The sequence below is a fragment of the Semicossyphus pulcher genome, unplaced genomic scaffold, assembly GCF_022749685.1.
Source record: "Semicossyphus pulcher isolate SPU_LCO1_2020_fin unplaced genomic scaffold, fSemPul1.0.p SCAF_7, whole genome shotgun sequence".
NCBI lineage: Eukaryota > Metazoa > Chordata > Actinopteri > Labriformes > Labridae > Semicossyphus > Semicossyphus pulcher.
Genome location: NW_027211748.1, coordinates 1835368 through 1859724, shown reverse-complemented (window position 1 = coordinate 1859724; position 24357 = coordinate 1835368). Strand labels below are relative to the sequence as shown.

The 24357-nt window shown below is 42.4% G+C and overlaps 2 protein-coding genes across 3 annotated transcripts in view; both read right to left on the bottom strand.

The window, feature by feature from the left end:
• Positions 1 to 1522: 1522 nt before the first annotated feature.
• On the bottom strand, positions 1523 to 10918 carry atg10 (ATG10 autophagy related 10 homolog (S. cerevisiae)). Its single transcript, XM_069685340.1, has 7 exons — positions 10881 to 10918; positions 8501 to 8607; positions 8265 to 8399; positions 7940 to 8120; positions 6079 to 6176; positions 5823 to 5920; positions 1523 to 5720 (listed from the first exon to the last, which is right to left on the bottom strand). Exons 2-7 carry the CDS (start codon positions 8603 to 8605, stop codon positions 5612 to 5614), a joined length of 726 nt encoding a protein of 241 aa, XP_069541441.1. The 5' UTR covers positions 8606 to 8607; positions 10881 to 10918; the 3' UTR covers positions 1523 to 5611.
• A 2738-nt stretch (positions 10919 to 13656) lies between these two features.
• fam110b (family with sequence similarity 110 member B) overlaps positions 13657 to 24357 on the bottom strand; it is a 42044-nt gene continuing 31343 nt past the window's right edge. Inside the window, exons 3-6 of one of the 2 annotated variants that reach the window (XM_069685358.1) lie at positions 22623 to 22836; positions 22180 to 22537; positions 20225 to 20625; positions 13657 to 19356 (exon numbers count right to left, since the gene is read on the bottom strand). In XM_069685358.1, the coding sequence (XP_069541459.1) occupies positions 18456 to 19356; positions 20225 to 20625; positions 22180 to 22302 (1425 nt within the window). In that variant the 5' untranslated portion in view covers positions 22303 to 22537; positions 22623 to 22836 and the 3' untranslated portion in view covers positions 13657 to 18455. Of the gene's footprint in view, positions 19357 to 20224; positions 20626 to 22179; positions 22837 to 24357 lie in introns of both variants that reach the window. The other variant, XM_069685357.1, reaches the window with a different exon arrangement.

Here is a 24357-nt window from a genome sequence, read left to right as displayed (position 1 = left end):
GAAGAAGGTGAAATATAGTAGCTACTTCTGTGTAAATAAATCAGACTTATTGTCCGTTAAAGATCAAGGGCCCGATGCACTAAAGGATTCAAAGCTATTATCTCTTCACAGTGTTAGATGGTTGTTCCATGAATAGATTCGTTCTTCCATCATGACTTTATCATCACAAGGTGGATTTCTGTGTTTGCTGCTGGTGCTGACATGAAGCATCAAAGAGAAAGACCACCACCCTGTGGTGAGTCAGAGTAAGTGCAGGTATATCATGATGATGCTCTTCCCTCAGTGCTGCTAAAACCACAGTGACATCTAGTGGATAAAAACACACAACAGTAAATGACTGCAGTTCAACAATAATTGTGACAAAGTGGCCTAAAGTCAGTGACAAAAAGGGAATCAAACATGAAACTACATTTAAACAAAGTGAATTTATTCTTAACTTAAGACAAAATACACTTAATGACGTCATCAGGTCGGTCAGTGATGAATGCAACACGTGGATGAACTAGTGAGCAATGGGTGTAAACAAACAGTTGTTGGAGGCCTGAGAGGAGCAGAGAAGAAAGAGGTCAGAGAGGAAGCCTGCTCAATAGGCTGAATATAACTCAGGTGCATACTGTTTCATGATGTCCTTCACTAATCTGTCCAACAAACATCCCCACTGCTTCCAGCAGCTCTGACAGAAACCCGTTGCTTGTGTTGTATTAACTCTCAGATGTACGTTGCTTTGGACAAAAGCGTCTGATAAATTAAATTGTAACACTGTAAACACACGATACGGTTTCAGTCTTGTTTTTATTTTTATTTCAGTTAATGAAAATATTTTTAACAATCTAGTTTTGGTTATTTGGTTAGCTTGCCATCTGGAACTCCATTGACATTATTATCTTGTTTTGGACATTATTATTTTTAAGCATTTATTTAGTGAACTTTGGGGACTTGTGGGAAACTTTTGTACTGAAACATTGGTTTTGATGATTGTTGATTGAATTTTGTTCGGCGTTTACGCATCTGTTTCCATTTATTTGTTCTGTTTAGCGCGGACTCGGTCGGTTGTTTTAAGTTAAAATATAACAATAACACTCTTGTTGATCAACACTCATATGCCTGTGTTAATTATAATTTTTTTCCTACATTATAGTGAACTGAAAAGGAAGTTCTGTGTTGTGTTTTGACCATATTGAGTCATTCTCAGATTTGGCAATTAGTAATTCCACCCTGTTTTTTGTGGGTTGTGCTGTTCTCCTTAACCATATAGTTTAGGTGAATTGTTACAGATTGGTGGCCCGTACGGGGACTTGGGATTCATTATCTAATTGTTGATAACACATTTTTTTTAACACACAGTGATTTTTTGACTTGCTGTAGACATTTAATTGTTTTTTTGTTTCTGTAAACATTATTGAGTTTACTAACCAAGCCGTCCTTTAATGAGATACAGTTTTTTGGAGATAGGTGTTTATTTATAGGGGATATATATATATATATATATATATATATATATATATATATAAAAAAAAAAAAATGTGAAAACATTTTTTGTTTATTGGTTTGGTGTATGACATATTGTGACTGCCAGGAGTTAGAAATACACAGCTACTACATACACACACGTTTTACTCATTTCCATATTACATTTAACTCTTGTCAAGATACATTAGCCACATACATAACATATATTAACAGTTCCTGTTTGCATACATATTCCTTCAATAAAAATGTCAACCACCTCAAGCCAGCAGGAAGCAGCAGGGGATACCCTTGCTGAGGAAGAAAATGCCCCTTCTCTCACAGATTTCATACCACCTGCTGAAGCTGACCCTCGCCATCATGTTACAACTAGACCTAATTGCAGTAGTATCTCTGACATAACCAGCCTGTTGGAATCCATGTAACTTGAGCCTCCCAATGAACATCAGCGGTCCGATGATTATGAGGATACAAGACCTACAGTTGAAGGTTGAGGTTATGGGGAATCGGCTTAAGGAAGCAGTTGGCAGCACACACAATCGAGAAGAAGGTCTCAGAGTTACCATTGGTGCAATGGCCAAGGAGGCTAAGGAATATATTGATGCTCGACTGCAGTTTGATCAGACGGTGGTGGCTTGTCTGGAGCGGAGGGATAGACAGTGGAGAGAGGAACTGAAAATAATCCATCACAAAAAACGTTTCTCTTGGAGGCCAACCAGTTTTTCTACTCCTGCTGTGTTGGTGCCTTCCAGCCACCATACATTAGAAGGGGATGTTACTTTCCCAGTTCCTCCGGCAGCCACTGCTAGGCCCCCCCCAGTTTGGTGAGACTAGGAATTCTAAAGATGTCACTGACTTTATTGAGCAGTGCGAGAACTTTCTAACTCTCAGACCTCTGAGTGACATTGAACTCATGGGCACACTGAACGCAGTTCTCAAAGGGCCGGCGCGAAGCTTTCTGGTTGGCAGCCCGCAGCAAAATAACAAATTGGGCAAAATTTAAAAGTGCGTTCCTTGAAGCTTTCCTCCCTACAGACTATCAAGCTGAGATTGACGAGCAGCTTCGCTCAAACATACAGACACCCACTCAGTGTCTCAGAGACTTTGCATATGATCACTGCGCACTTTGCCTTAAGTGGAGGCCTGACATGTCAGAAGAAGAAATTGTGCGACGCATTCTCAATGCATGCAACCCGAGGTTGGCCAGTGGCCTACGTGGTATTGTTTCTACTGTAGACCAGATGGTCAAGGTGGGGTTTCTTATTGAAAGGGACTGAAGCAACTCTAGAGACTATTGGAGTCATGTTCAACAGTCCAGCCGCTCTGACCACTCTACAAAGAAGTTCAGTAAAAAAACACAGCATGGCCAGAGTTGTGCACATGTTGCCAATATGGCCTCTGTGATTAGGCTCCCAGCCCTATTGCTGGTCCCAATAGGGGCTCGAGGTTTAGTGGGCGATGCAGTGCTTGATTCAGGTTGCACATACTCCTTGATGAGCAGAACACTGTGGAACATCTTGAAGAAGGCAGAGGAAACACTGGGTCCCTGTGAAATCCCTAAGTTTATTCTAGCCAATGGCCAGGACAGCAGAGCATTGGGGAGGACAACCATGCTCCTCGCTCTCCACAATGCACAAATCAACATTGGTGTACATGTGCTGGATGATGATCAATTGTGCATGCCCTTATTACTTGGCCTTGACTTCATGTGTGCGAGTTAACCCTTACACCACATCTGAGGAAATATGGTATGCCGGGTGGAAAGGAGTTCAAAGGTCCCATATTATACTCCTTTTCAGCAAGTTCACATAGGTCTCAGAGGTCCCAGAACAGTCAATTTGAAGTCTGTTGCCTAAAAACCCAGTTTGTTCCTGGACCTCAGCCAGCCTGTAACTCCCTCTACTGAGCTCTACTGAGAATAAGCTGTTTCTGTGTCTGTAGCTTTAAATGATAATGAGCTGTGCCTGTCCACGCCCCGTTCATGCCCCTCTCTGGAAGAGGTTTGTTGCTTGCGCTCCGTTACCATGCGCTAATTCGGTTGCTATTGGCCGGCTCTGCCTTCAGTCAAAGAGGGACAGGCACCTTCCTTCAACACCGACTCTGGTTGTCTACTGTAGGCTGAGAATCAGTAATGGAAGCAAATATACGGGGAAATGCGGCATTTCTGACGGCCGATTAGTAACGACGAACGGCGATCCGTGGATACTTATTGATGGAATAATGCCTTTGGACTAAATACTTCACTGGATTATATCATCTGGACCTTGAGCAATGTACCAGGAGTGAATTTATGAAAATAATATGCATCAGTGGAATACAGCGAGCCTTCATCGGTGAGTTACGTCAATTTTGTAAATGTTTGTTTATGTTCTGTTGCCGTTGATTGCATCCGCTGTGGTGATTGGATCTTTTAATAGTTAATATCAATTGAATCTTGAGCTTGTTCGTAGCTTTCCAACGATGTGACACGAGTGGCAACATAAAGTTATCATCGTAGCTGCAGGGCAAATGTTGCAGTGATCGCGATGACGGCCCGCCGACGGGCCGTAGAGTGGTAACGGGTTTTAACGTAGTATAAGGAAACTATGTTACCAACAGTAACTTACCTTAGCTGCTATGCTAAAACCACATTCAACAGGCTATCACGCTCGGTAGGCCTATACAGTAAAGCAACATAACCTCAGACGAAGGAGGTAAAAATAGACTCCTGCGCTCGTTTGTGCAGCCAACAACAGCAACTGCCTTGCTTTGCCCGTACCTCTGCCATGTTTATTTTACCGGAGCAGCTTTTGCGAAAGGAAAAAAATAGCGCCTGCGACAAAGTTTCAGGGGGCAGACCAAACATTTATCTGGGGCGGGGTCACCAACCTGGAGGAGGTGTTATTGCCCTTCATGACATCATGTAGGGAAAAGCTGCAACTGGGCTGTTTCAACACACATTTTCTGAACAGTGGAGCAAGCAAGAGAGGAGAGATAGACTTTTCTCATTTCGGGGGGGTTTGTAGACAGGCTGGGGGTGCATATTATTGTTAGAAAACCATTCCAAAGTGAATTTTGCATAATATGGGACCTTTAAATTCCTCTCAAAGACACAGGAAGCACTGCAGTGGGGTTGAGCAGAGTCAGCAGTTAACTTTTACATGGCTGTGGCAGAAGAAACCAGTCTCAAACAGTCTACAGTCCCATTAATGGAAGCTCAGCCTGAAGTGGTCAGGCCACTGCTGCAGAAGTGGCCTGCAGTTTGGATGGAGTCTACTGGTGCAACTGATGTAATAAAGCACAAGATTATGACGGATGAGCTCCCAGTGCGTAGAAGAGCTTACAGAGTGTCACCTCAGAAACAAGCTATCACAGAGGAACAACTTAAGAAATGCTGACAATGGTGTGATTGAGCCATCGACTTCTGCATGGGCTTCTCCTGTGGTTTTGGTCCTGAGGAAGGTCGGGACCCCCCGTTTCTGTGTAGACTACAGGGGAGTTAGCGGCAAAACCCATCATGACGCCTATTCGATGCCACTGGTGCATGAAATCTTAGAGTCCTTGCAAAGTGCCCAATACTTGAGTTCGCTAGATCTTCAAAGTGGGTACTGGCAGGTGGCGATGGATGAGGGAAGCAAGCACAAGACCGCCATGATCACTCATCAGGGATTGTTCCAATTTAAAGTCATGCCGTTCGGCATGCGGAATGCTGGAGCTACATTCCAGCGGTTGATGGAAAACGTCTTAGGGAGTTAAAGGGCAAAATCTGCTTTGTCTACATTGATTATATCATCATCTTTTCCAGGTCGGAGGAACAACATTTGCATGACCTTGAGGCAGTGTTCCAAAAGCTACACCAGGCCCATCTAACTCTCAATGTAAAAAAAATGTCACCTTCTGCAGTCTCAACTCACTTTCCTTGGGCATGTGGCCTCAGGTAGAGGGGTGGAGGTAGACCCAGCAAAGATTGAAGCCATCGCAGCTTATCCACCTCCCACAGACCTGAAGAGTCTAGGTAGCAGCCCTACTTTTAGCATATTGCCAAACAAATGAATAATTAAATTAACAAAAAGCAACTGCCACACAGACGACCTTGGATCTTGCTGCTTCTGTGAGGAGAGAAGCTTCAGTGATGCTGACAGAGAGGGAAACAGCAGCTGTAGCGTCAGTCCGGTGCGGCTGCAGGATGGAGGACGGTGCAGTACTTCAGAGGGACCTCCAGACCCACCAGAGGACCCACCACACTGAGCCACGACAGCACGTAGTTCACTGGGCTGAAAGGACACACACACACACACACAGTAAGTAGTATATTTCAGATATATAGCAATATTATCTGAGGTTTTTTGGCTCAGTGACTCCAGCAGTGACCCTACCTGTGTTGGTGGTGAGCCGCCTGCAGCACAGGCCTCATAAACTCCTCTGTTCTGCAGGGGTGGAGCATGAAGAAAGGCTGACCAAGCAGCGGGTGCTCCTGACACACAGACAGAGAGAGACAGAGAGAGAGAGAGAGAGAGAGAGAGAGAGAGAGAGAGAGAGAGACGAGAGAGAGAGAGAGAGAGCGAGAGAGAGAGGGTCTCAGTGGGGCTTCAATGAGGAAGATGAAGATGATAACAGACCCGACGGTTGTACCTGCAGAGTGATTGTGTTCAGAGGACTCTTCTGAAGTCGAAGTGTGAAGTGTGGATGAACAGAGCTCCACACCTCCTCTAACGACAGGCTCCTCCCCTCTGACATGGTGACATAAAATATCACAGTTCACAATCAAACAATCAAACAATCAAACATCCACCGGTGGTGGAATGAGTTACCATCCCCATCGGTCCGCAGAGTCCCTTTCCCATTAATAAGAAGCTAAAGACCCAGCTCTTTCATCAACACCTCATATTCTCACCTCTTATATTGAAGCTATTGACGATGATGACATTGAGGATGTTGTTGATGTTGATTTGGATATTCATGATGATGATGATAATGACAACGTTGTTGATGACAAAAAAATGTGTTTCTATCCACCTTGCCTCTGTGCTCTTCCTGTCAGCACCAGTGTCCGATCGCACTTGGAGCTGTTTGTTGGCTCTTACTGACTTGGTTCCCTCCTGTCTCGATCGTTGCTTGTGTTGTATTAACTCGCAGATGTACCTCGCTTTGGACAAAGTGCAACATTCTAACATTGTTATATTGTAAATACTAAGCTTGATTTTAGGATTCCATCAGTGTTCATCATTCACAAGGGTTCCTCCTCTCAATCACAAGAGATGAAGTTTTGTACTGAACATCTAAATCTGATTCGACTGAAAAAAGATTCTGAGTTGCGTACAGCCCTATTTTTCACACTTCATCCAGTTTGATTAGTCAATGCTGGTACAAACACGATTACCTTTTACAACACTTAGTACATTTAAGGTAGTTTCAAGCATTTAAAGATACCATTAAGTCTCCTAAACACAATTTATGACATTTATCCCAGATTTTCCTATAATGACGAATTTGCTATTTATAATAAAAGCTGCTACGAACACTTGACTTAAACAATAAAGCAATTATCAAAATAGTTGACAATCAATCAGATATTTTTCTGTTTTCAGCTCTTTAAATGTGAGATTTGTTGCTTTATGATAGTAAATGAAGAGTGTTTGCGTTTGAACCACAGACTGTATAAAAAGATGGACGACATGACAGCTCCCTAAAAGTGATGCCAAACCCTCTCTATCGCCCCCCGCTGACTGGCTGCAGTATAGGTCATAAAGCCCGCCTCCTCCATGTTAACAGATGGGACATGAGTCAAACTATAAAATCAAAATACACATCAAATACATTTTTCTCAAACATGGTTTCTGTCATTATAGTTAGTTCTCATCATGCGTAATTACGTCCAAGTCTTCATTTTTCTGACAAGTTTATTTTTAATTAGTTATTTGATGCTGTCAAAACAATGATTGACAGCTCTGTTGACAAATTCGGCTCCTGCAGTCGATCCGTTCCGGATCAGCAGAGTGGAGGACAATCACTATTCATTAAAGTTTCCCTACCTGTGAACTTTAACCTCAGACCAACACAAAGAAGCTGTTCTGCTGTTAAACACGCCGGCGTGCGGGATCCTTGCTGTTTTTTTAGTAAGTTAAGTGTGTGTTTGAGCGGAAGTGGCTACGACGGCGTGACCTACTGATCTCTACTGCGCAGACCTCGGCTCCATATGACGTCACCATGGCAAGATGGCAGCGCCTATCACAGGGGCTATTTGGCATCAATTCCGTATAATGAGAGCAGATGGAGCCGTGTCGTCCATCTATATATACAGTCATTGGTTTGAACCGTTGGATTGATAAAAGATTGATATCAATCAATAGATTGTGAAAATAATCATCAGATAAATCAATATTTTTACTGAGACAGCATTTGTTACTTGTAGATCTAACTTTACGTTTCCCTCTTCGTTCACACAGTCAGAGCAGAAGAGTGTGTATCAGTGTCTGTCTGACATGTAGCTTACCCAGAGTGAAGGCTCTGAAATAGAGCACAGGAGCACTGTAGCTGCAGGAGAACAGGATGTGATACTCGTACTGAAGCACCTGGCTGCTGCCGCCTGCAGACTCCGCACAGACACAGTCATCTTCTTCATCTTCCAGTTCACCTTTAATGCCCTCAGCGTCATCAATGGAAGCAGGATCAGACTGTAGAGGAAGAGAGTCTCTTTATACAGCAAGAAATAACACTCCTTCACCACCATAGCTGTTGAGTAGTATGTAATATTCAGTGATGTATAAGCACATGATAGAAGATTATTGTTTGAATGTGTTCACAATTGAACATCTCACCTGTTCCTTCTCCTGTTCCTGACAGGAAGTGAGCGTCTCTGAGTCTGAATTTGATCCGTCCAGGTCCCACACTGTGCTCGAGTCGATGACGACTGACCTGAAAGCAGTCTTTCTCAAGTAGCCTTCCTCTGAGCCCTGAATACACATCAGAAACCACCATTAACCACATGAATGGACCACTGCAGGCTGTCAGACTCTGTCCACAGTTATCCCAGCTACAGTACAGACCTCCTCACCTGCACTGCCTCCCAGCTCCAGCCGTCGTTCAGCTGCTCCGACTGCTGCAGGAGGAGCTGACAGCAGAGACTGAAACTCTGCTCGTCCAGCACACACGAATTCATCGCTACAAGGAAACATGGTGGTAAAGCTGATCATGCACAATGTACAATCTTTGTCTGAAAAATAACCAATAACTCCAGCTGACAGATTATACTTCCCTCTGAAATATGGGGAACTAGAATCACAGGGTGTCATCAAACCTAAAAACTCAAATACAGGTACCTGGTGCACTTAGTACCTGAACACTGCACTTTGTTACTTTCTAACATTGTTTTTTGATCAACAGCTTTGTAGATATCATGGTTGAAACTGTCCATCAATATAGATCAATATGTCGATTTAACAATCAATGATTCACTATCATCGATAAAAAGTGAAAACATTGATCCACATGTTGGTCTTTAAAATATGCCTTTATTTTGAAATTTACCATGGCACACCTGTGTCAGGTAGATGTTAACGGGTAGCCAAGAAAAAGCCTAATAATGTCGGCTGACCACTGTGTGTGGCTCTAACATTTAATGCCCTCTTTGGAAAAAATCAGCAGTTTGGAAATATTGTAGATTTTGGATTAGATTAAACTTGTTTAATACCAATAAAGTCAGAAAGGCCTCCTAAAATTTGGTATCAGATACAGGCAAGTGCACCATGAAATTTATCAGCCCCCCAAAAATCTACTCTTTTTTCTGCAAAACAGTAGCCTGCTCAGCACTTATACTTATACATATATAAATATATAAATATATATACACATACATATATATATAGGTTTCAGGTCATTTATCATGTGACGATTACAAACAACAGTGCGCTGTTAGCATAGAGTGTAATTTTAGTCAAAGCGAGAAAAATGTCAGCAAAAACCTGGGTTTCTTTGGCACTCTTAGATGGAAACGGGATGTCAGGAGGAGCTGTGAGTGAAGCTGCCGCGAACGTTAGCTCAGCTTGTTTCTATGTTAGGATTCCTTCAGTGTACTGGATCAGGCCGTAGAACAACGACAGCTATTCTATCACACCCATACAGGGTTAGCAGTGTTCAGCTGTTAAAAAAATTATATATTTTTTAATCCCACTGGTATCAGAGGTGTACTCAGTATCAAACCATCAAGTCTAGGTGTTGGTATTGCTAACAGAAAAACAGTATCAAAACATCTCTTGTCAACAGACAAAGCACATGACACCTGCAAATAATGCTGTTAAAGATATATTACTCAGGAAACACAACTAACATGACCAAGAACCTAAAAAAGAAACGTGCCAATTCCCGTCCTGCTTGCTGAAACTCTGCACATGACAAATGTGGCATTATAAGAATAAAAAATTCTATTTTTCTTTCTTTTTATTGAAAAGTATTTTAGCAATTTTCTTTTTTTGTCATTTGAATGTCTGGAAGGCTTCAGAAGCAGAATTATTTTTTTATTAAAAAAATATATATATATTTAAGTTTTTTTGAGAGGTGACAAACTGATTGTAACTTATAGTCCTAAATCTTATGATTTTTTTTTTTCTGAACCAATTGGCAAGTGGTTTGTTGCAGTACTGATTGATTGTGCCTGTGATTGATCATTTTGTCTACAGCCCTTCTATTATCTGTGTTGCATTTGGACAACTTTTAATTAATTACAGAGCTGTAACTGTATTTTATGCAATTCATTTGATTTGATCAAATTTTTAACATTTCAATCTATTTGTTCCGATTTGTTTTATTCTTGTATTGATTGCTTGTTTCTAAGGTCGGTTAATCCTTTACTGTATGGCACTTTAAAAGCCTGTGTTTGAGATGTGCTGTCTCCATTAAGCCGCCGTGCCTTTAGTTAGCTTGTGTTTTCTCATGTGTACGCTGGGCTCTTGGGGCCATCATACTGATTATGCTATAGATATTATTTGGGATATTTGCACTTGATGTCTGCTGCCTCATTTCTTCACTAACATTGTGTGAAGCCGCATAAATATGTATAGGAGTGTTGGAGTTTTCCTTTTAAACTCTCATTGAAGTAATCCTACGCTTGTGACAGCCACGTTAGCTAAATGGGAAACACACCAAGCATAAAGAGGACATATTTTATGTCTCATAAAAACGAGATAACAATTTGTCAAATATAACGATACCTTACAAATCACAGCGCTGATATTTGTTGTTTCACTCCGTTCTTCTGATGTTACTGAATAAATACAATATTTAGCCTCGTGTTGCTTTGTCGGACCACTTAAGTAAGAAGCCTATTCTGGGGGTTCCGACCCAAACGTAGCCATTAAACACATAGACACATAAATAATCACAGAGAGAGAGAGAGAGAGTACAGTGCTGGTCTTATATTCAACAGTATTATAACTCACCGCTGGCAGAGTGGTGCAGAAGAACCGCAGACACAGGAGCCACTGTTTCTCTTCCGGGTTATGGTATCACGTGACTACTGCCGTCACCTTTTAAATCTATATAGATTTCCTAAAAATAATTATTTGTACCGAAAGTTTTCTATTGTCAAAAAATCCCGTGACGTAAAGAAACCATTTTAATATATCCATATTTTCTTTTAGATATCGTTTGTGTCATTCGCTCGTCTTTGAACTGAAAGGTGCTGTTTACCTTTACAACCACCAGGTGAAGCAGCAGCTTCAGTATTGTAAAGATCACAGTACAGCAGCTCCAAATACAAAATACAGCAATAGACTTAAATGTCTAATGATTAATGATTCATTCCCACTGACACATGTTGATGTGTGTCTATTGTACTCCAGATAATCATTCACAAAGCAAACATTTTAAGAACTTTTTAATATAGTCTCAGACAAATGCCATAAAAAAGGATAAATCTGCAAAGATGTAAAAAAAAAGATTCAAGATGTTTATTGTCACTCCGGATATACAAGTGCAACATCAGCAGGGAGAACAGGCTGTTGTGAGGGTGTGATGTGTCCTTGATGACCCTAAGGGACTTCTGAGGCTGGGCAGCTCACACCCAGTGATGTGCCGGGCTGTGTGCACCACCTTCTCCAGCGCCTGACAGTCCATGTTATTTAAAGACCCTGTACAGTGAAAATCAAGTGTTTAACCTTGTAAACATCTCCAAGTGGTGTTTCTCATGTGTTACAAGACATATCAGGGACAACATCAGCATCATCTCCATGGCTGGGCCTGTCTGCTTTTAAACTGCAGTGTACCAAGGACAGGCTGACAGTTTTCAGATTGGCAGGTTTGAGACGTCACAAACCTAAGGAGCCAATGCTATGCATATCATAACGTACCTATAGCAACCACTTTGGTGGTATGCGAGCCAGCTGTAACCTTCATCATAATTTTTGCAAACTCACGACTGACTACAAACATTAACGTTACTACTAATTAATGTATTATTTCAAGCAGAGCATTTTATATGTTTTAAAAAATGACTGGAGCTGCACTTTAAAGGTGTCCACTATCCCCACCGCTGTGCCGTTGATGGTGGGAGGGGGGTGAGTGTCTCCCCCACTCCTGTAATCCACAATGACCTCCTTGGTCTTGGAGACGTTCAGGCAGAGGTGGTTTTCCTGGCACCTCTCTGTAGGCCATCTCGTCACCTCGGGGGATCAGCCCCACAACTGCTGTGTTGTTTGCAAACTTCACCATAGTGTTTAAAGCCTGTGTTCCACGCAGTCGTGGGTGTAGAGGGAGTACAGGAGTGGGCTGAGGACACAGCCCTGTGGTGCTACTATGCTGAGGTTCAGTGGTGAAGAGGTGCGGCTGTCCACTCTCACCACCTGGAGGCGGTCTGTCAAGATTCAGGAAGTCCAGAATCCAGTCACACAGTGCTTTGTTTAGGCCCTGATCCCTGAGCTTGCTGATGAGCTCAGGGCTGGAGGGCACTATGGTGCTGAATCCTGAGCTGTAGTCCACGAACAGCATCCTCATATAAGTGACCAATAAGTACACAAAGGTCTATCTCTGTAGGAGCTTAAACCTTGAAATTTAGGGTTTCAAAATACCAAAATTCCCCTTCAAGAATTGTTTTAAAGTGATAGTTGGATTTGTTTGAAGTGGGGTTGTGTACTACATACAACTGATGCTGGTCAGCCCGGCCCTGGTGTTTAGAAATCGTCCGGAGTGCCGGCACAGAAGCTAGGCTATATGCCGCTGCAGACAGGGTCAGTTGGAGTCCAGATGGATCATTCAGCGTTGGTTTTGTATAATCCTCTTCAGAAATCGGTGCAGGCGTATAACTGTGTCAGTGCTGCACCTGGAGTGTTGTTGTTTACATTTAGCCACCCCTATCTAATACCATCAACACTCTAAAGATCTCGGTGAAATCTATATGGTCATCAGGACACTCTTTGTTTGAATAGTCTGGAAAAAAGACAAGCAACCACCACCTGTGATATCTTAGAAAAGTGAAGTTTGATTTCAGTCTGTGCTAGCCGCTGCACTTTCTGACACAAACAGCTGACATACACCATAAAACACATCACACATGAAGGAAAACAATGTCCTCTGGTCCCCACCATGAACGGCACTTTGTCGTTTCCATAATATTGTATTTTCCTTTGTTTGTTGTCTCTTCTACAAATCGCTGACACAAACAGCTGATCCGACACTGTACGCTGCAGGCGTAGTAACACGTATGTGTGGCGGTGCACACAAAGTAATGCCAAATAAAGAGGCTTTCTTACTGAAAAGTGAAACACGGTGAAATATTCAAATATAGCGAACAATCAATACCACTATCTATCCTTATAAGTGGCAGTGTCATATAGCCTAGCTTCCGTGCCGGCAGTCCAGCCGGTTTCTCAACACCGGGCCCTTCTGACCGGCATCCACTGTGTGTAGTACACTTACTATTGATAAGTATCTTATACAACCCCACTTCAAACAAACCAAACTATCCCTTTAATATTGGTGGCACCTAAGTACCATGATAGAATATGGAGATGAGCATATTTTGCCAGCCCTACCCTGCAGACTTCTCAAGGTGACAATAAACAAATCAGGGTACAATATGACAAAGTCTGCAAGCAGTGCACATCAGGATTCAGCTTGACTCAAGGCCATCTTATTGCAACTTATAGTCACAGCTGTTCAGCAAAAGTCTCACAGTCTCACTTTCAGGAATCAACAGTTGAAAATAAAACACTCAGTGGCAAGAGATGGCAAAAAGCCATTTATTGAAATAATAAAAAGAAACTAAACATGAACACGTTTTTTTTCCAATCAAGCAAAATGTAACAGTTTCCACGTCCATAAACAGTCAACACTAAGTCTCTGCAACAATCCTGCCCAGTGTGATCAGGCGATCCTGTCTGAGGGCTGAAGACAGATCAGCAGTTTTTTTGTTCCGATTCTTTTGTAACACATACCGTCAGACAGAGAAGAACTAAAATCCAACACATTTTTTAGAAAATCAAATATATACATTTTTTTCTTATAGCATTTACACATAGCAAAAAAATAAAACAAAGCAAGTAGCACAGAAGAACTCTATCTGTCAATCCAAAGATTAAAAAACACACACACACACACACACACACACACACACACACATACACACACACACACACACACATACACACACACACCATGTAGACAGAAGTGAAACTGAAGCATGATGAAGCTGCCAGAACAGAACTGTATTGTCTTAAATGCTGACGGTGAGAAGCAGCAGGGTTTCTCATGGGAAACAGATCAGGGTATCAGACAGGGACATGCTAGCACCGCCTGAGCTCGGAGCCAGGGATACAGGGAGGGTCTTTCTCCCTGCTGGGTTCACTTCACTCCCACTTCAGTCTGATTAAGGAAGACCTACTACAACTCCCACAATGCTGCTGTGCTCGAGCAGGTTCCATATTAGAATATGTTATGATAGTCTGTTTTGATTAGAGGCTGTAATTGTTTTTACGGTCAGTTTGCCATGAAATGATAACATTCATTGCGTGACAACACTGAAAAGGACAAAATTGTGGAAGCTCAATATTAATTTTCATTAATAATTAATCTGCTGATTATCTTGTCAATAAATGGAGGCGAACCCCTCATTAGATTTCCCTCAGGTCAAAGTAATGTCTGCAAATTCCATCTTTTCCCCAAACAGTCCAAAACCTGAACAGTGGCAGCGAGTCCCTCGACTTTTTCCTGAAGAAAATACGTAAAAGATGAATCAATGATAGAACTAGTTGGCAATTAATTATATTAATGAAAGTTAAGGATGCATTTTGACAATTAACTGTTTATAGGAGGTAGACGTATCCACTGAGCTGGAAAATGAAGCCATTGCAGAATTTCCTGCATTCCTTCTAATGACCAGCAGGGGGCAACTCCACCGGTTGCATAAATCTGATTGTATAGAAGTCTATGAGAAAATGGTCCTACCGCTCTCTTGATTTGTTCCCTCAGTAAACATTAATGAGTTTACGGTCTCAGTCATTAGTTTCAAGTCTTCTTCAACACAGCACGATGTTTATTTAGTCAATGGCGCTCCCATTTACAGTCAAATAGATGCTAAACTGGGTATTTCGTAGGGCAAATACCTTGTTCAGCGTGTATTGTACCAAAAGACATTCTTGGGAATTGGCTGTTCATATTTTAAACAAGTATATCTTTGTTTAAAGCCTGTTTTTTGGCAAGCCAAAAGTAGCATTGCAATTAATATCACAGTTACTGTGAATTACACCTGCAACTTGTATCATGGATAGCTAACATCTAAATCTTTCTAAGAACTCGTTTGTCTCTAGCTCCATCCTCTTTTCCAAATATGGTCACTCCTGGCTCCAAAAAAATAAGATGGTAACGGCAAAAACTGGAGTCCACGTCTCATATACAGTCTATGGAGACAACATCAAGCATGTATCTAAGAAATGTGGCAACATAACGACTGTAATGTGGCTCGTATTTATCTGCTCTCCCTTTCACAATATGTCACCATGTATATTTATACACATAACAGACAACAGTTTCCTCAGTTGTGTTTTTCTGAAACAGTGGATTGTGCAGGGAAGTGAATGAAACCCAGCAGGGTCTGTAGCAGACCTGCACCACAGATTCTAGGTGAGTTAAAGGTAGACTGACACTCTGACAGTTAGTAGACACTGACTGAGGCGCTGCATTCACACCGATATGGCTTCAGGCCTTGAGACATGTCAGCGACAGGCAGACAGGTAGACAGATGACAAGAGGAAGGGTTGAGGTGAACTCCATAATGCATCCCCCTTCATTATAAAGGAACACACAGGGGTGAAGAAGCAGGTTTCTCTGAGGACAGACAGAGAGGTGGAGACAAAGACACGATGGGGGCATTGACAAATGCAGCCTGAAGTATTTTCTGAAGCACTGCTGGAGATCCTTCTGTTGAAGGATGCCGTCGACATTACAAGCAAATATAAACCCCCTAAATCTTAAGTTGTCTTTGGATAGACACTGACACATAAAATGACCACAATCCCCCTTCAAAGTGCCTACGATGAACTGTTCTGTAATATGTCCTGGTACAGTGAACAGACAGCTTCATAAGTATTGCTTTAAGTGTAGGTTTATAGATCCTGGCGGAAACACAGATTTTTACTAACAATGTTATGAAAGGAGAGTTTTGGAGTCCTGCAATATTATTGATTAATGCATTATTTTATCTCAGCCTGACGATTATCATCTCTGTTCAAGGAAAATTCGGGCCTTGAAAATGTTGATCGGTTGATTTGAACTATTGTGTATTATACTGTAATACTGTTATCTTTCTAGGATGCCCTACAACATGGGGAAAAGGGACTACTGATTAGAACTAGCCTTTCACCTAATGTTGATGGTCTTGATGTGCATTGTCCCTTCTTAAATAAAGAAATGAAATGCAATTAAATAAAACATATGGAGGGGTTTCCTGGTTCTTTAACTTTTCCTTGTGAAAGTATGTAAGAGATCTCAAATGCTGAACTGACTCAGTCCACTCAGATTTGTCTGTTCAATAAGAAATTCCAACTATTTGTTGGACTAGTTTTTTTGCAGTTCAGTGCTGCACCAAACTCCTACGTCAGCCTGCATGAGTCCCATGTTCGACCAGAACAGCAGCTGTCACATGGACCTTGAAACATTTCAAGCCGACTGTGGTTTTTAATATCACTTCAGTTTGTTCTGGAGAGAAGAAGACCTCTGTGGTTAAAACCTCATGGAATTGTTTTAATGTTCCTCCAGCACTCATTGAAAGCTTTGATAAACATGCGTCCCACATATTAAGGGGTTTGGTGCGGGACAAACAATTGAACAGTTAAGATTCAAAATGAACGGCCAAATCTGACTGACCTGAAAACACTCAGAGTCGGTACAGTCCTAATTAACAACTTGACCAAATTACACAATTAAATACCAAAAAAAGAAACATTACATGTATTCATTTTGTGATTTCTAAATGCCAGGGACCCTGAATAAGCACATTCAAACACAGGACACCACAACTCTCCAGTGAAAACGTTTTGTTGGCTGACGTGAACAGGTTGATGACACATTTCAGCTGAATTATATGAACATGTGACCTCAATGGAGCATGTACATATTATTGTTGATAGATTATGTTTTATAATATGAATGTATCTGTCTAAAGCACTCATAGTTAATATCCTGGTTTCTTTGTCACACAGTCATCACACATCCCAAGGCCTTCATTGAACTAGCTTAGCATGAGCTAAAGCTCAGAAAAGTTAGCTTACTACCATTTATGTTTCATGGGTATCTCTACATTTCTTTGTGACCCATTTAGCTAGTGTCGATTTGATCATGTAATCCTTAAACATCGAGTAAGTTCATAGCAGTCGCACGTGTACCGGCGTCACTGACCTTCTAAAGCGATTTTTGACAGATAGAGTTCAGCATCTGTTTTGCAAAGATATCAGGACCTCTTTCAAAGTTTGTTTGAACGCAGACATCAACACTGTGACAGAGGCCTTCCTCAGAGTGGACATTTGGAACCATGAATGTCAACGGAGACTCGGTTTCATTGAGATGTGCCAATAAGCCAAAAAGTGCCAAAAGCCTGGGGCTAGCACACGTATCATATAATAATATTTTGCCCTGGACAGTCAGTAGCCACCAACTCATAGTTGAAGACAATGATTCAGAGGTCTGAAACCATGATAGTCAGTCCAAAATGTTCCCTGTGAGAAAGGCCTTTAACCCGCATGGATGTATTATTAAGACCTGGATGGAGAAACAGACTCAGCCTTATTTCCAATTTCATTAAGTGGCCACTTGTGATATTACAGCAAAAATGCTCTGTGGCCCAAAGCAACATAGGCAACCATTATATTAAAGATACTGTTGACAGAACCTCTCCAGCTGCATATACGGTCAATTATGACTGTTTTCAATTTGCAAAACTTCCCCACACTACTGTGCATATTCATGTGCCAGACTGGCAATACTTATTGGACTGAATAGGCAGCATCTCTGGGTCTGGTATCCAGGTCTTAAAAATACTTCCATGGTGACCCACTGCAGTGAGGCGGTAACCTTAGGTGTCCTTCAATAATCGTAGTGCATTTAGCTCTTGTTGCTCAAGCAAGTTGACAGACCTTGTCTGTCAGAATTATGCAGTGTCCTTAGAGAAACATTTTATTTTGTAGTTATTTTTCCCAAATGTATGTCGCTGTTTGTCTGTATGTCAGGACTGAACACTTTGGTCCTCTGACTGTCTGTTCTTCATGTTCATGTGGTTCTAAACCTGGGAGGCTTACAGTCATTTTCCTCATCTTCTCATTTATTTCACAACAAAAAAAATGTCTGTTTTCTTCTGTTTTTGTTAAATGTTCTTCCTTTCTTTCATCCATCCATAGACACAATTTCTCACTTCAGCCCAAAAGTCACAGTCTCTAAACCTGTGAGGAACTCTGGTCCATTTATCAAGTTAAAAGAAAGGGCAGTGTGTCTGTAACTTACAGAGCATCCAATCCACTGTGGTGCTCGTCCTAAACATGGGAGACTTTTTGAGTCTCTCTTGCCTGCTTGATGCTGTACAGCCACTTAATGACTCTTGCATTTCGCTCCACAGCTGAGATGCCGTATGGAACCCGCTCCCCGGCCTCCTCCTCCTCGTCTTCGTCAGCGTCTGACAGTCCATCGTTGGAGGATCGCCTTGACTGGTCGCAGTCGGAGGAGATCATAGAGGCTGATCGGAAGTTCAGGCTAACGATATCTGAGTTTGCCCGTGCAAAGTTCTCTGGACCAACTGCCTCCAGCTCCTCGGGGTCAAGGCCGCAGTAGTTAAAAAAGCGTTCCACATCAGCTCCAGCTCGGGCATACCGGTCTGACAAGTCTGATTTGGATCTGTGTAGCGATGAGCGACGGGCCACGGACGAACCAAGCTCCAGCTCCAGGTTGGGATCGGTTGAAGTATTGGAAGGGTCTGCAAAATCACAAGGCAGCGACTGAGGGGTGGTGTTGTCACAGAGCGAGGGGGAAGGAGTTGGACGTGGGGGAGGCAGTGACAAGGAAAGCGCGGGAGGAGGGAGGGAGGCAGGGTTGGGTTTTGGAGGGAGGGGTGGAGCAGAGGAGCTGCTGGATCGAGCCGTGCGGAGCGGCTTGCCATTGCACAGTCGCAGGAGGTCGGAGGAGGAGTGGGAGGTGAGCAGAGGCGGAAGTGGGGAACGAGATCGATCGATAACTCCTTCGCCTCCTCTCTCATCTAGGACTCGTCTGCTAAGGTTGAGGTTTCCTCCCTGTTGTGGACTGCGACGCCCCCCACTGTTGATTGGAGGGACCTTCAGGGAATGGGAGAAGGATCGCAGGGAGTGTGAGGTGCTTGGACTGGGTGCTGAGTCAGGTGGTTGTTCATTTAGCGTCATTGTAGATCGGTATGTTAACGGCATCCTAGGAATGGAGAACAGAAACATAAAACATAAAAAGAGCAAAGTGTGGGAATATGGTTGAGTCACAGAATGTGGAGAAAAAACAACTTCATCCCATCCACTGCTCTGTGACACTGTTGCTCCAGCGTCCCTCTTGCTCCCCTGACTTTCTACACTCATTTCTTGCCAAGTAAAGGGGAATTGGGCCCCAGTCCTGTTTTTACACATTTTGTTGATGACAAGAAGGTTTAACTGTTTTTAGAATTACTCCAGCTTCATTTGAGAACTGTGAGACAGACTGTAATGGCTGGAACATAATCTTCCATGGAAAATACCCTGATAAAAATCACTCACTTCAAAGTCACCAGGCCCTATTTACACCCGGTATAATGATGTTTACTTAGTGATCCGGTAACTAGTGGACAGCTCTAAGTCCAGGTGTGAACGCAGAGGGTTAAGGAGCACAGTCCCAGGAAGTTTGCAAGTGTTTACGGCTGCCCAAATCTACAGTTCATGTCATATAATATCATTAAAAAGCCTACATATTTTACTTACATAATGTTAATATATACATAATTGTATTATTTTCCAGAGGTCTGTGGTAAAAATCCATTTTAACTTATGACATCATAGTTTACCTGATAAAACTCTCAGCCCTACTCGTGCTATAACCTGTAACTATACAGTTTCTTTGCTTTTGGCTCTTCTGTATACTCCCGGGTTACTATGTAGTTAAAATACGTATTAACTGTAGCATGCAAACATTTCTAAACCTTGAATTGACAATACTTTCTTGATAGAGAAACTCAGAGTCATTTATTATTTGGTGTTTGTTCAGAAAAAAATCCTTTTGATCATTTACAAGACCTAAGCACAGCATATTCACTCACCCTGATGGTGTCCAACTCCTGGCAATTCCACCTGAAGACCTCATCAGCACTGCACTCTTAGCTCCCCCGCTCCCAGATCCTGCTCCTGAAGAGGAGGAGGAGTTCAGCAGATTTTTTAGGATCTCCAGGTTTAAATTCTCCCGTTTGCTGCCGCTGCTTGTTGCACACGTGTCTGACTTTGCGTTGTTATTGGACGCTTTGAAAGGAATCCCGCCTCCATGTCCTCCTCCACCAATCCCAGAGCCTCTCTTGAGGAGGGGGTGACCGGCCGGAGGCTTTGCCAGCACGGGTGGTTTGATTGGCTCTTGCTTGGCATTGATAACTTCTTGACTTTTGACATACTTGGCCTTGTCAGCTTCCAGTCTCTCCACAGCACTGAGGCGCTTTGGGTTCGGTTCCACCTGAGACACAAATAATATATGTAATGAATACAATGATTTCCTGTTTTATACACATATCATCTCTGCTAATCCAGTGGTTCCCAACCTAGGGTCCGGGCCCCCCTTAGGGGGGCGCCAAAGATCGCTGGGGGTGCACGAGGCTTTGACTGCACTGAGATTGTCAAGATTAGATTTGCACGTTAAATAAAATCATTAAAAAAACACTTACTTGATAATCAATCTGTTTAACTATTAAACAAAAATGTTTTGGCCCTCATTAAAATATAATAGCTAGAGGCCACACCTCTGCGAACAATAGGCTGATTGGTGTTCATTTTTGGCAATAAAGATTTGGAATGAATCACTTTATTGTTTTGGTGTACTTGTGTGTGGGCTAGGCGGGCTCAGCCTTTTTTAGATACAAGCAGGGGGGGCTCCAAGGAAAACAGGTTGGGAACCACTGTGCTTATCCAGCTTATATCCAGCTTCAGCAAACTCAATATCAGAACTGATTGCATTATCCGAACAAAAACATGTAGACAGACCAGCCAAAGACACTTACATTGAACTAAAAAAGGCTGTATCCCAATCTGAATTCTGTCTGATTTGGCTGTTAGATATGAAGCTTTGACTACATGTTCCTGATTTTTATTTCAGTAACACTCACCAGTCTTGTATCAGCCTTCATGAGTCTCATGTTTTACCTGCAAGATGTACATTGGTCGGCAGAGAGCCATGGCTTATAGAAAACTCTAAAACAGCAACAAATGACTCTTTGATATTTAAAGAGACATAGATCTTGATCTAGATTTTGTTTTTGTTCTCGCATGAGAGTTTGTAAATCCCTACTTGAGACAGAGTGGTATCATCAAAGAGCAATTGTATGTGGTGTTTAAAAGTCTTTTGTATAAATATGAAATAATAAAGGTCCTAATAAGGATCCTTGAGGTACACCACATTGGATGTTTTTTTTGTCTTTTGAAAAATGACCTTTTATATATATATATATATATATATATATATATGTGTGTGTGTGTATATACATATACATATATATATATATATAAATATATAAAAGCATTGTTTTATTCATTTTCTATGAAGCCTTGATATTTTGCTTTCATATTTTGTAAACTGGTCACTAAAGACAGTCTTTTTGCTGCTCTAAGGTGAGATATTTGAGTAGTTTGATAAAAGCTTGATAAGATGAGCTTTTTAAAAGAAACCTTTACCATGTCTTTAAATGAAGATTTATAGCTTGGATTGAAGAGAGGGGTACAGGGACCATGTGAGATATACTCTGCAGGACTTAAACAAATGAAGGCGCAGAATCAGATCTGGTATGATCATCAGGGATCCCAGAGAGACTATATACCAGCTCCTTCAGCTCAGGTAAATATCTTTGTATGAAAAAGTCCAACATAAAGACTGTTTTTCATAGCTTCTGGTGGTTGGAGGTTAGATGTTACATGCTAATTTTAGAGGACTGTCCCCGCCTTACCTACTTTCTTCTTCGTCACGATAAAAGTTTCCCCACCCACATGCAGCTGATTGCACACTGTGATGTACCCGTACCTGTCTCCTGAAGTAGTCTGGGCCCTTATTGAGGATGCGGAGGGGTACGGCAGAACTGAACGGTGTTGCGGGGCCAGCGGCCTTGCTATCTGGCAGGGCTGGAGCCAGTGTCTCTGTCGGCATGGCAACGAGGCGACTGGGGTGGCCGGCCGTGGTGGCAGCGGGTGCTGGGGGGCTGACACAGGGTGGGGGCAGCAGGGGACCCCCAAAACATGAAGACACAAGGTGGAGAAGAGAAAGTCTAGAAAGTGATGAACCCTCTGGCTCTCCTCATGGCCTGTGGGACCCCGTGGGACTAAGCCGGACTCTGGGCTGGGGGGCCGGTTAAGTATTGTATTCACATATACTTCTGCATTGCCTGAGGAGGATAATCTTTATTAGCTGCTCTACAAGTACTTTACTGAGAGGTCTCTACTGGTTTGCGGTGCTTAGGTTCCACTGACCTGTTCATCAAGCATGATGGACACACAGACGAATAGAAGGAGAGAGAACGAGAGCAGAATGGAAAGGAGGACAAAGAGTTATGAGTGTGTTTCAGTGCAGTGGTGTGGACGAGTGCTTCCACAGGGTTGATGGAAACACAGAGGATGTTGGGAAAGGAAAGCCCGGCTGCCTCTCCACCCGTGCTCCAGCTCTCTCTTCAGCTCGCCACTCGATCTGAAAAAAGCAAAGGAAGAGAGAGAGAAGGAAACAGCCAATAGGGTTAGAGTTAGGCTGTGACATCATGCACCTAGCAACAATAGCAGGAATAGCAAGGACTTACAAACAGACTTGGATATCACACACACACACACACACACACATACACACCTAAAGCTAACTGAACACAAAGTATCTGATGGTTAATGAGTTTATCCTGAACATAAGCATGAAACTTTTCATTCCACTCATGCAGGACATAGTTCACAACACTAGGCTGTCTGATCACAGCTCTGATTTCTTCGGTGCTGCTGCCATCAGCATCAGCTGTCAACATCCTCAGCTTACACCTGGGCATTGTGTTTACATACTTTGGGGCCTCAACAACAGACACAAAGTATTTTGGGATATCTTCAGTAGATTGCTTCAGCCAACAGCCACGAGAAGGGCTGTCATGGCTGCAACAGAAAATGTGTCCTATCAAAGTTAAAGTGTCAGAATCAGATTGTTCACGTAATGGAAAGGATCCCTTCATAGATTGACATTTTTGTTTAAGAGTAAGATGCTCATATTTCAACAAGGAACATCCATTACATCATTACATTGCTTTACAAAGTGACCAGATTCCTTTGACTTAAAAACAGCAATTTTAGCCAACAGGACAAAGGAGTTGCTCGTCTTCCACTGCCTCGATCGGTTATTTTGTTGTGGTTGTGTATGTTACTCAAATATTTTATTGGAATCAAATTAAACACAGTACCATATATAGATTAACCGATCAAGGCATCGGAGGACCAGCAAATCCTGTAACCTGCGAGGTAAAGTTACTGTTTTTGTCAATGGAGTCTGGAGCCTTTAAGGAGAGCAACGTAACAGCCGTTTCTTGTTTAAAATGTTACCTTAACAAAAAGCTCCATCTCTGTAGGGACCCTAGAACTCGTCTCCAGCAGTGGAGAGCAAACACTTCACCTCCTTCCTGCAGAGCCAATCATAAAGTTATTAAAACTCATGGACCAAATCCGTTGTCTTTAATGACAATGAACTACAGGGTAAGATAAAATCACATTAATCGTTGGCTTCTGTGGATGAATTCAGAACTGTAAGAGCTGAGAATCAGGATTGTTTTGTGTTATTTTTGGTCCTCCACCGTACTGTAAGCCTATCTGATAACTTGAGGCCTGAAGCATTCGTTGTCTACGGCTGAGAACTTTTCTGAATCTTCGGGGTAATACATGGTGTGATTACTGAACAGAGCCATATGTTTCTAGTTTGCCAAAAACACACAACAAAGATAAAACACGCACACGCACGCACACACACGCACACACACGCACACACACGCACACACACACACACACACACACACACACACACACACACACAGACACACACACACACACAGACTCACACACAGACACACACACAGACACACACACACACACACACACACACACACACACACACACACACACACACACACACACACACACACTGAAGGACTGATTTCATTTGGATTAGGAACATGTGTCCAGCTCATTT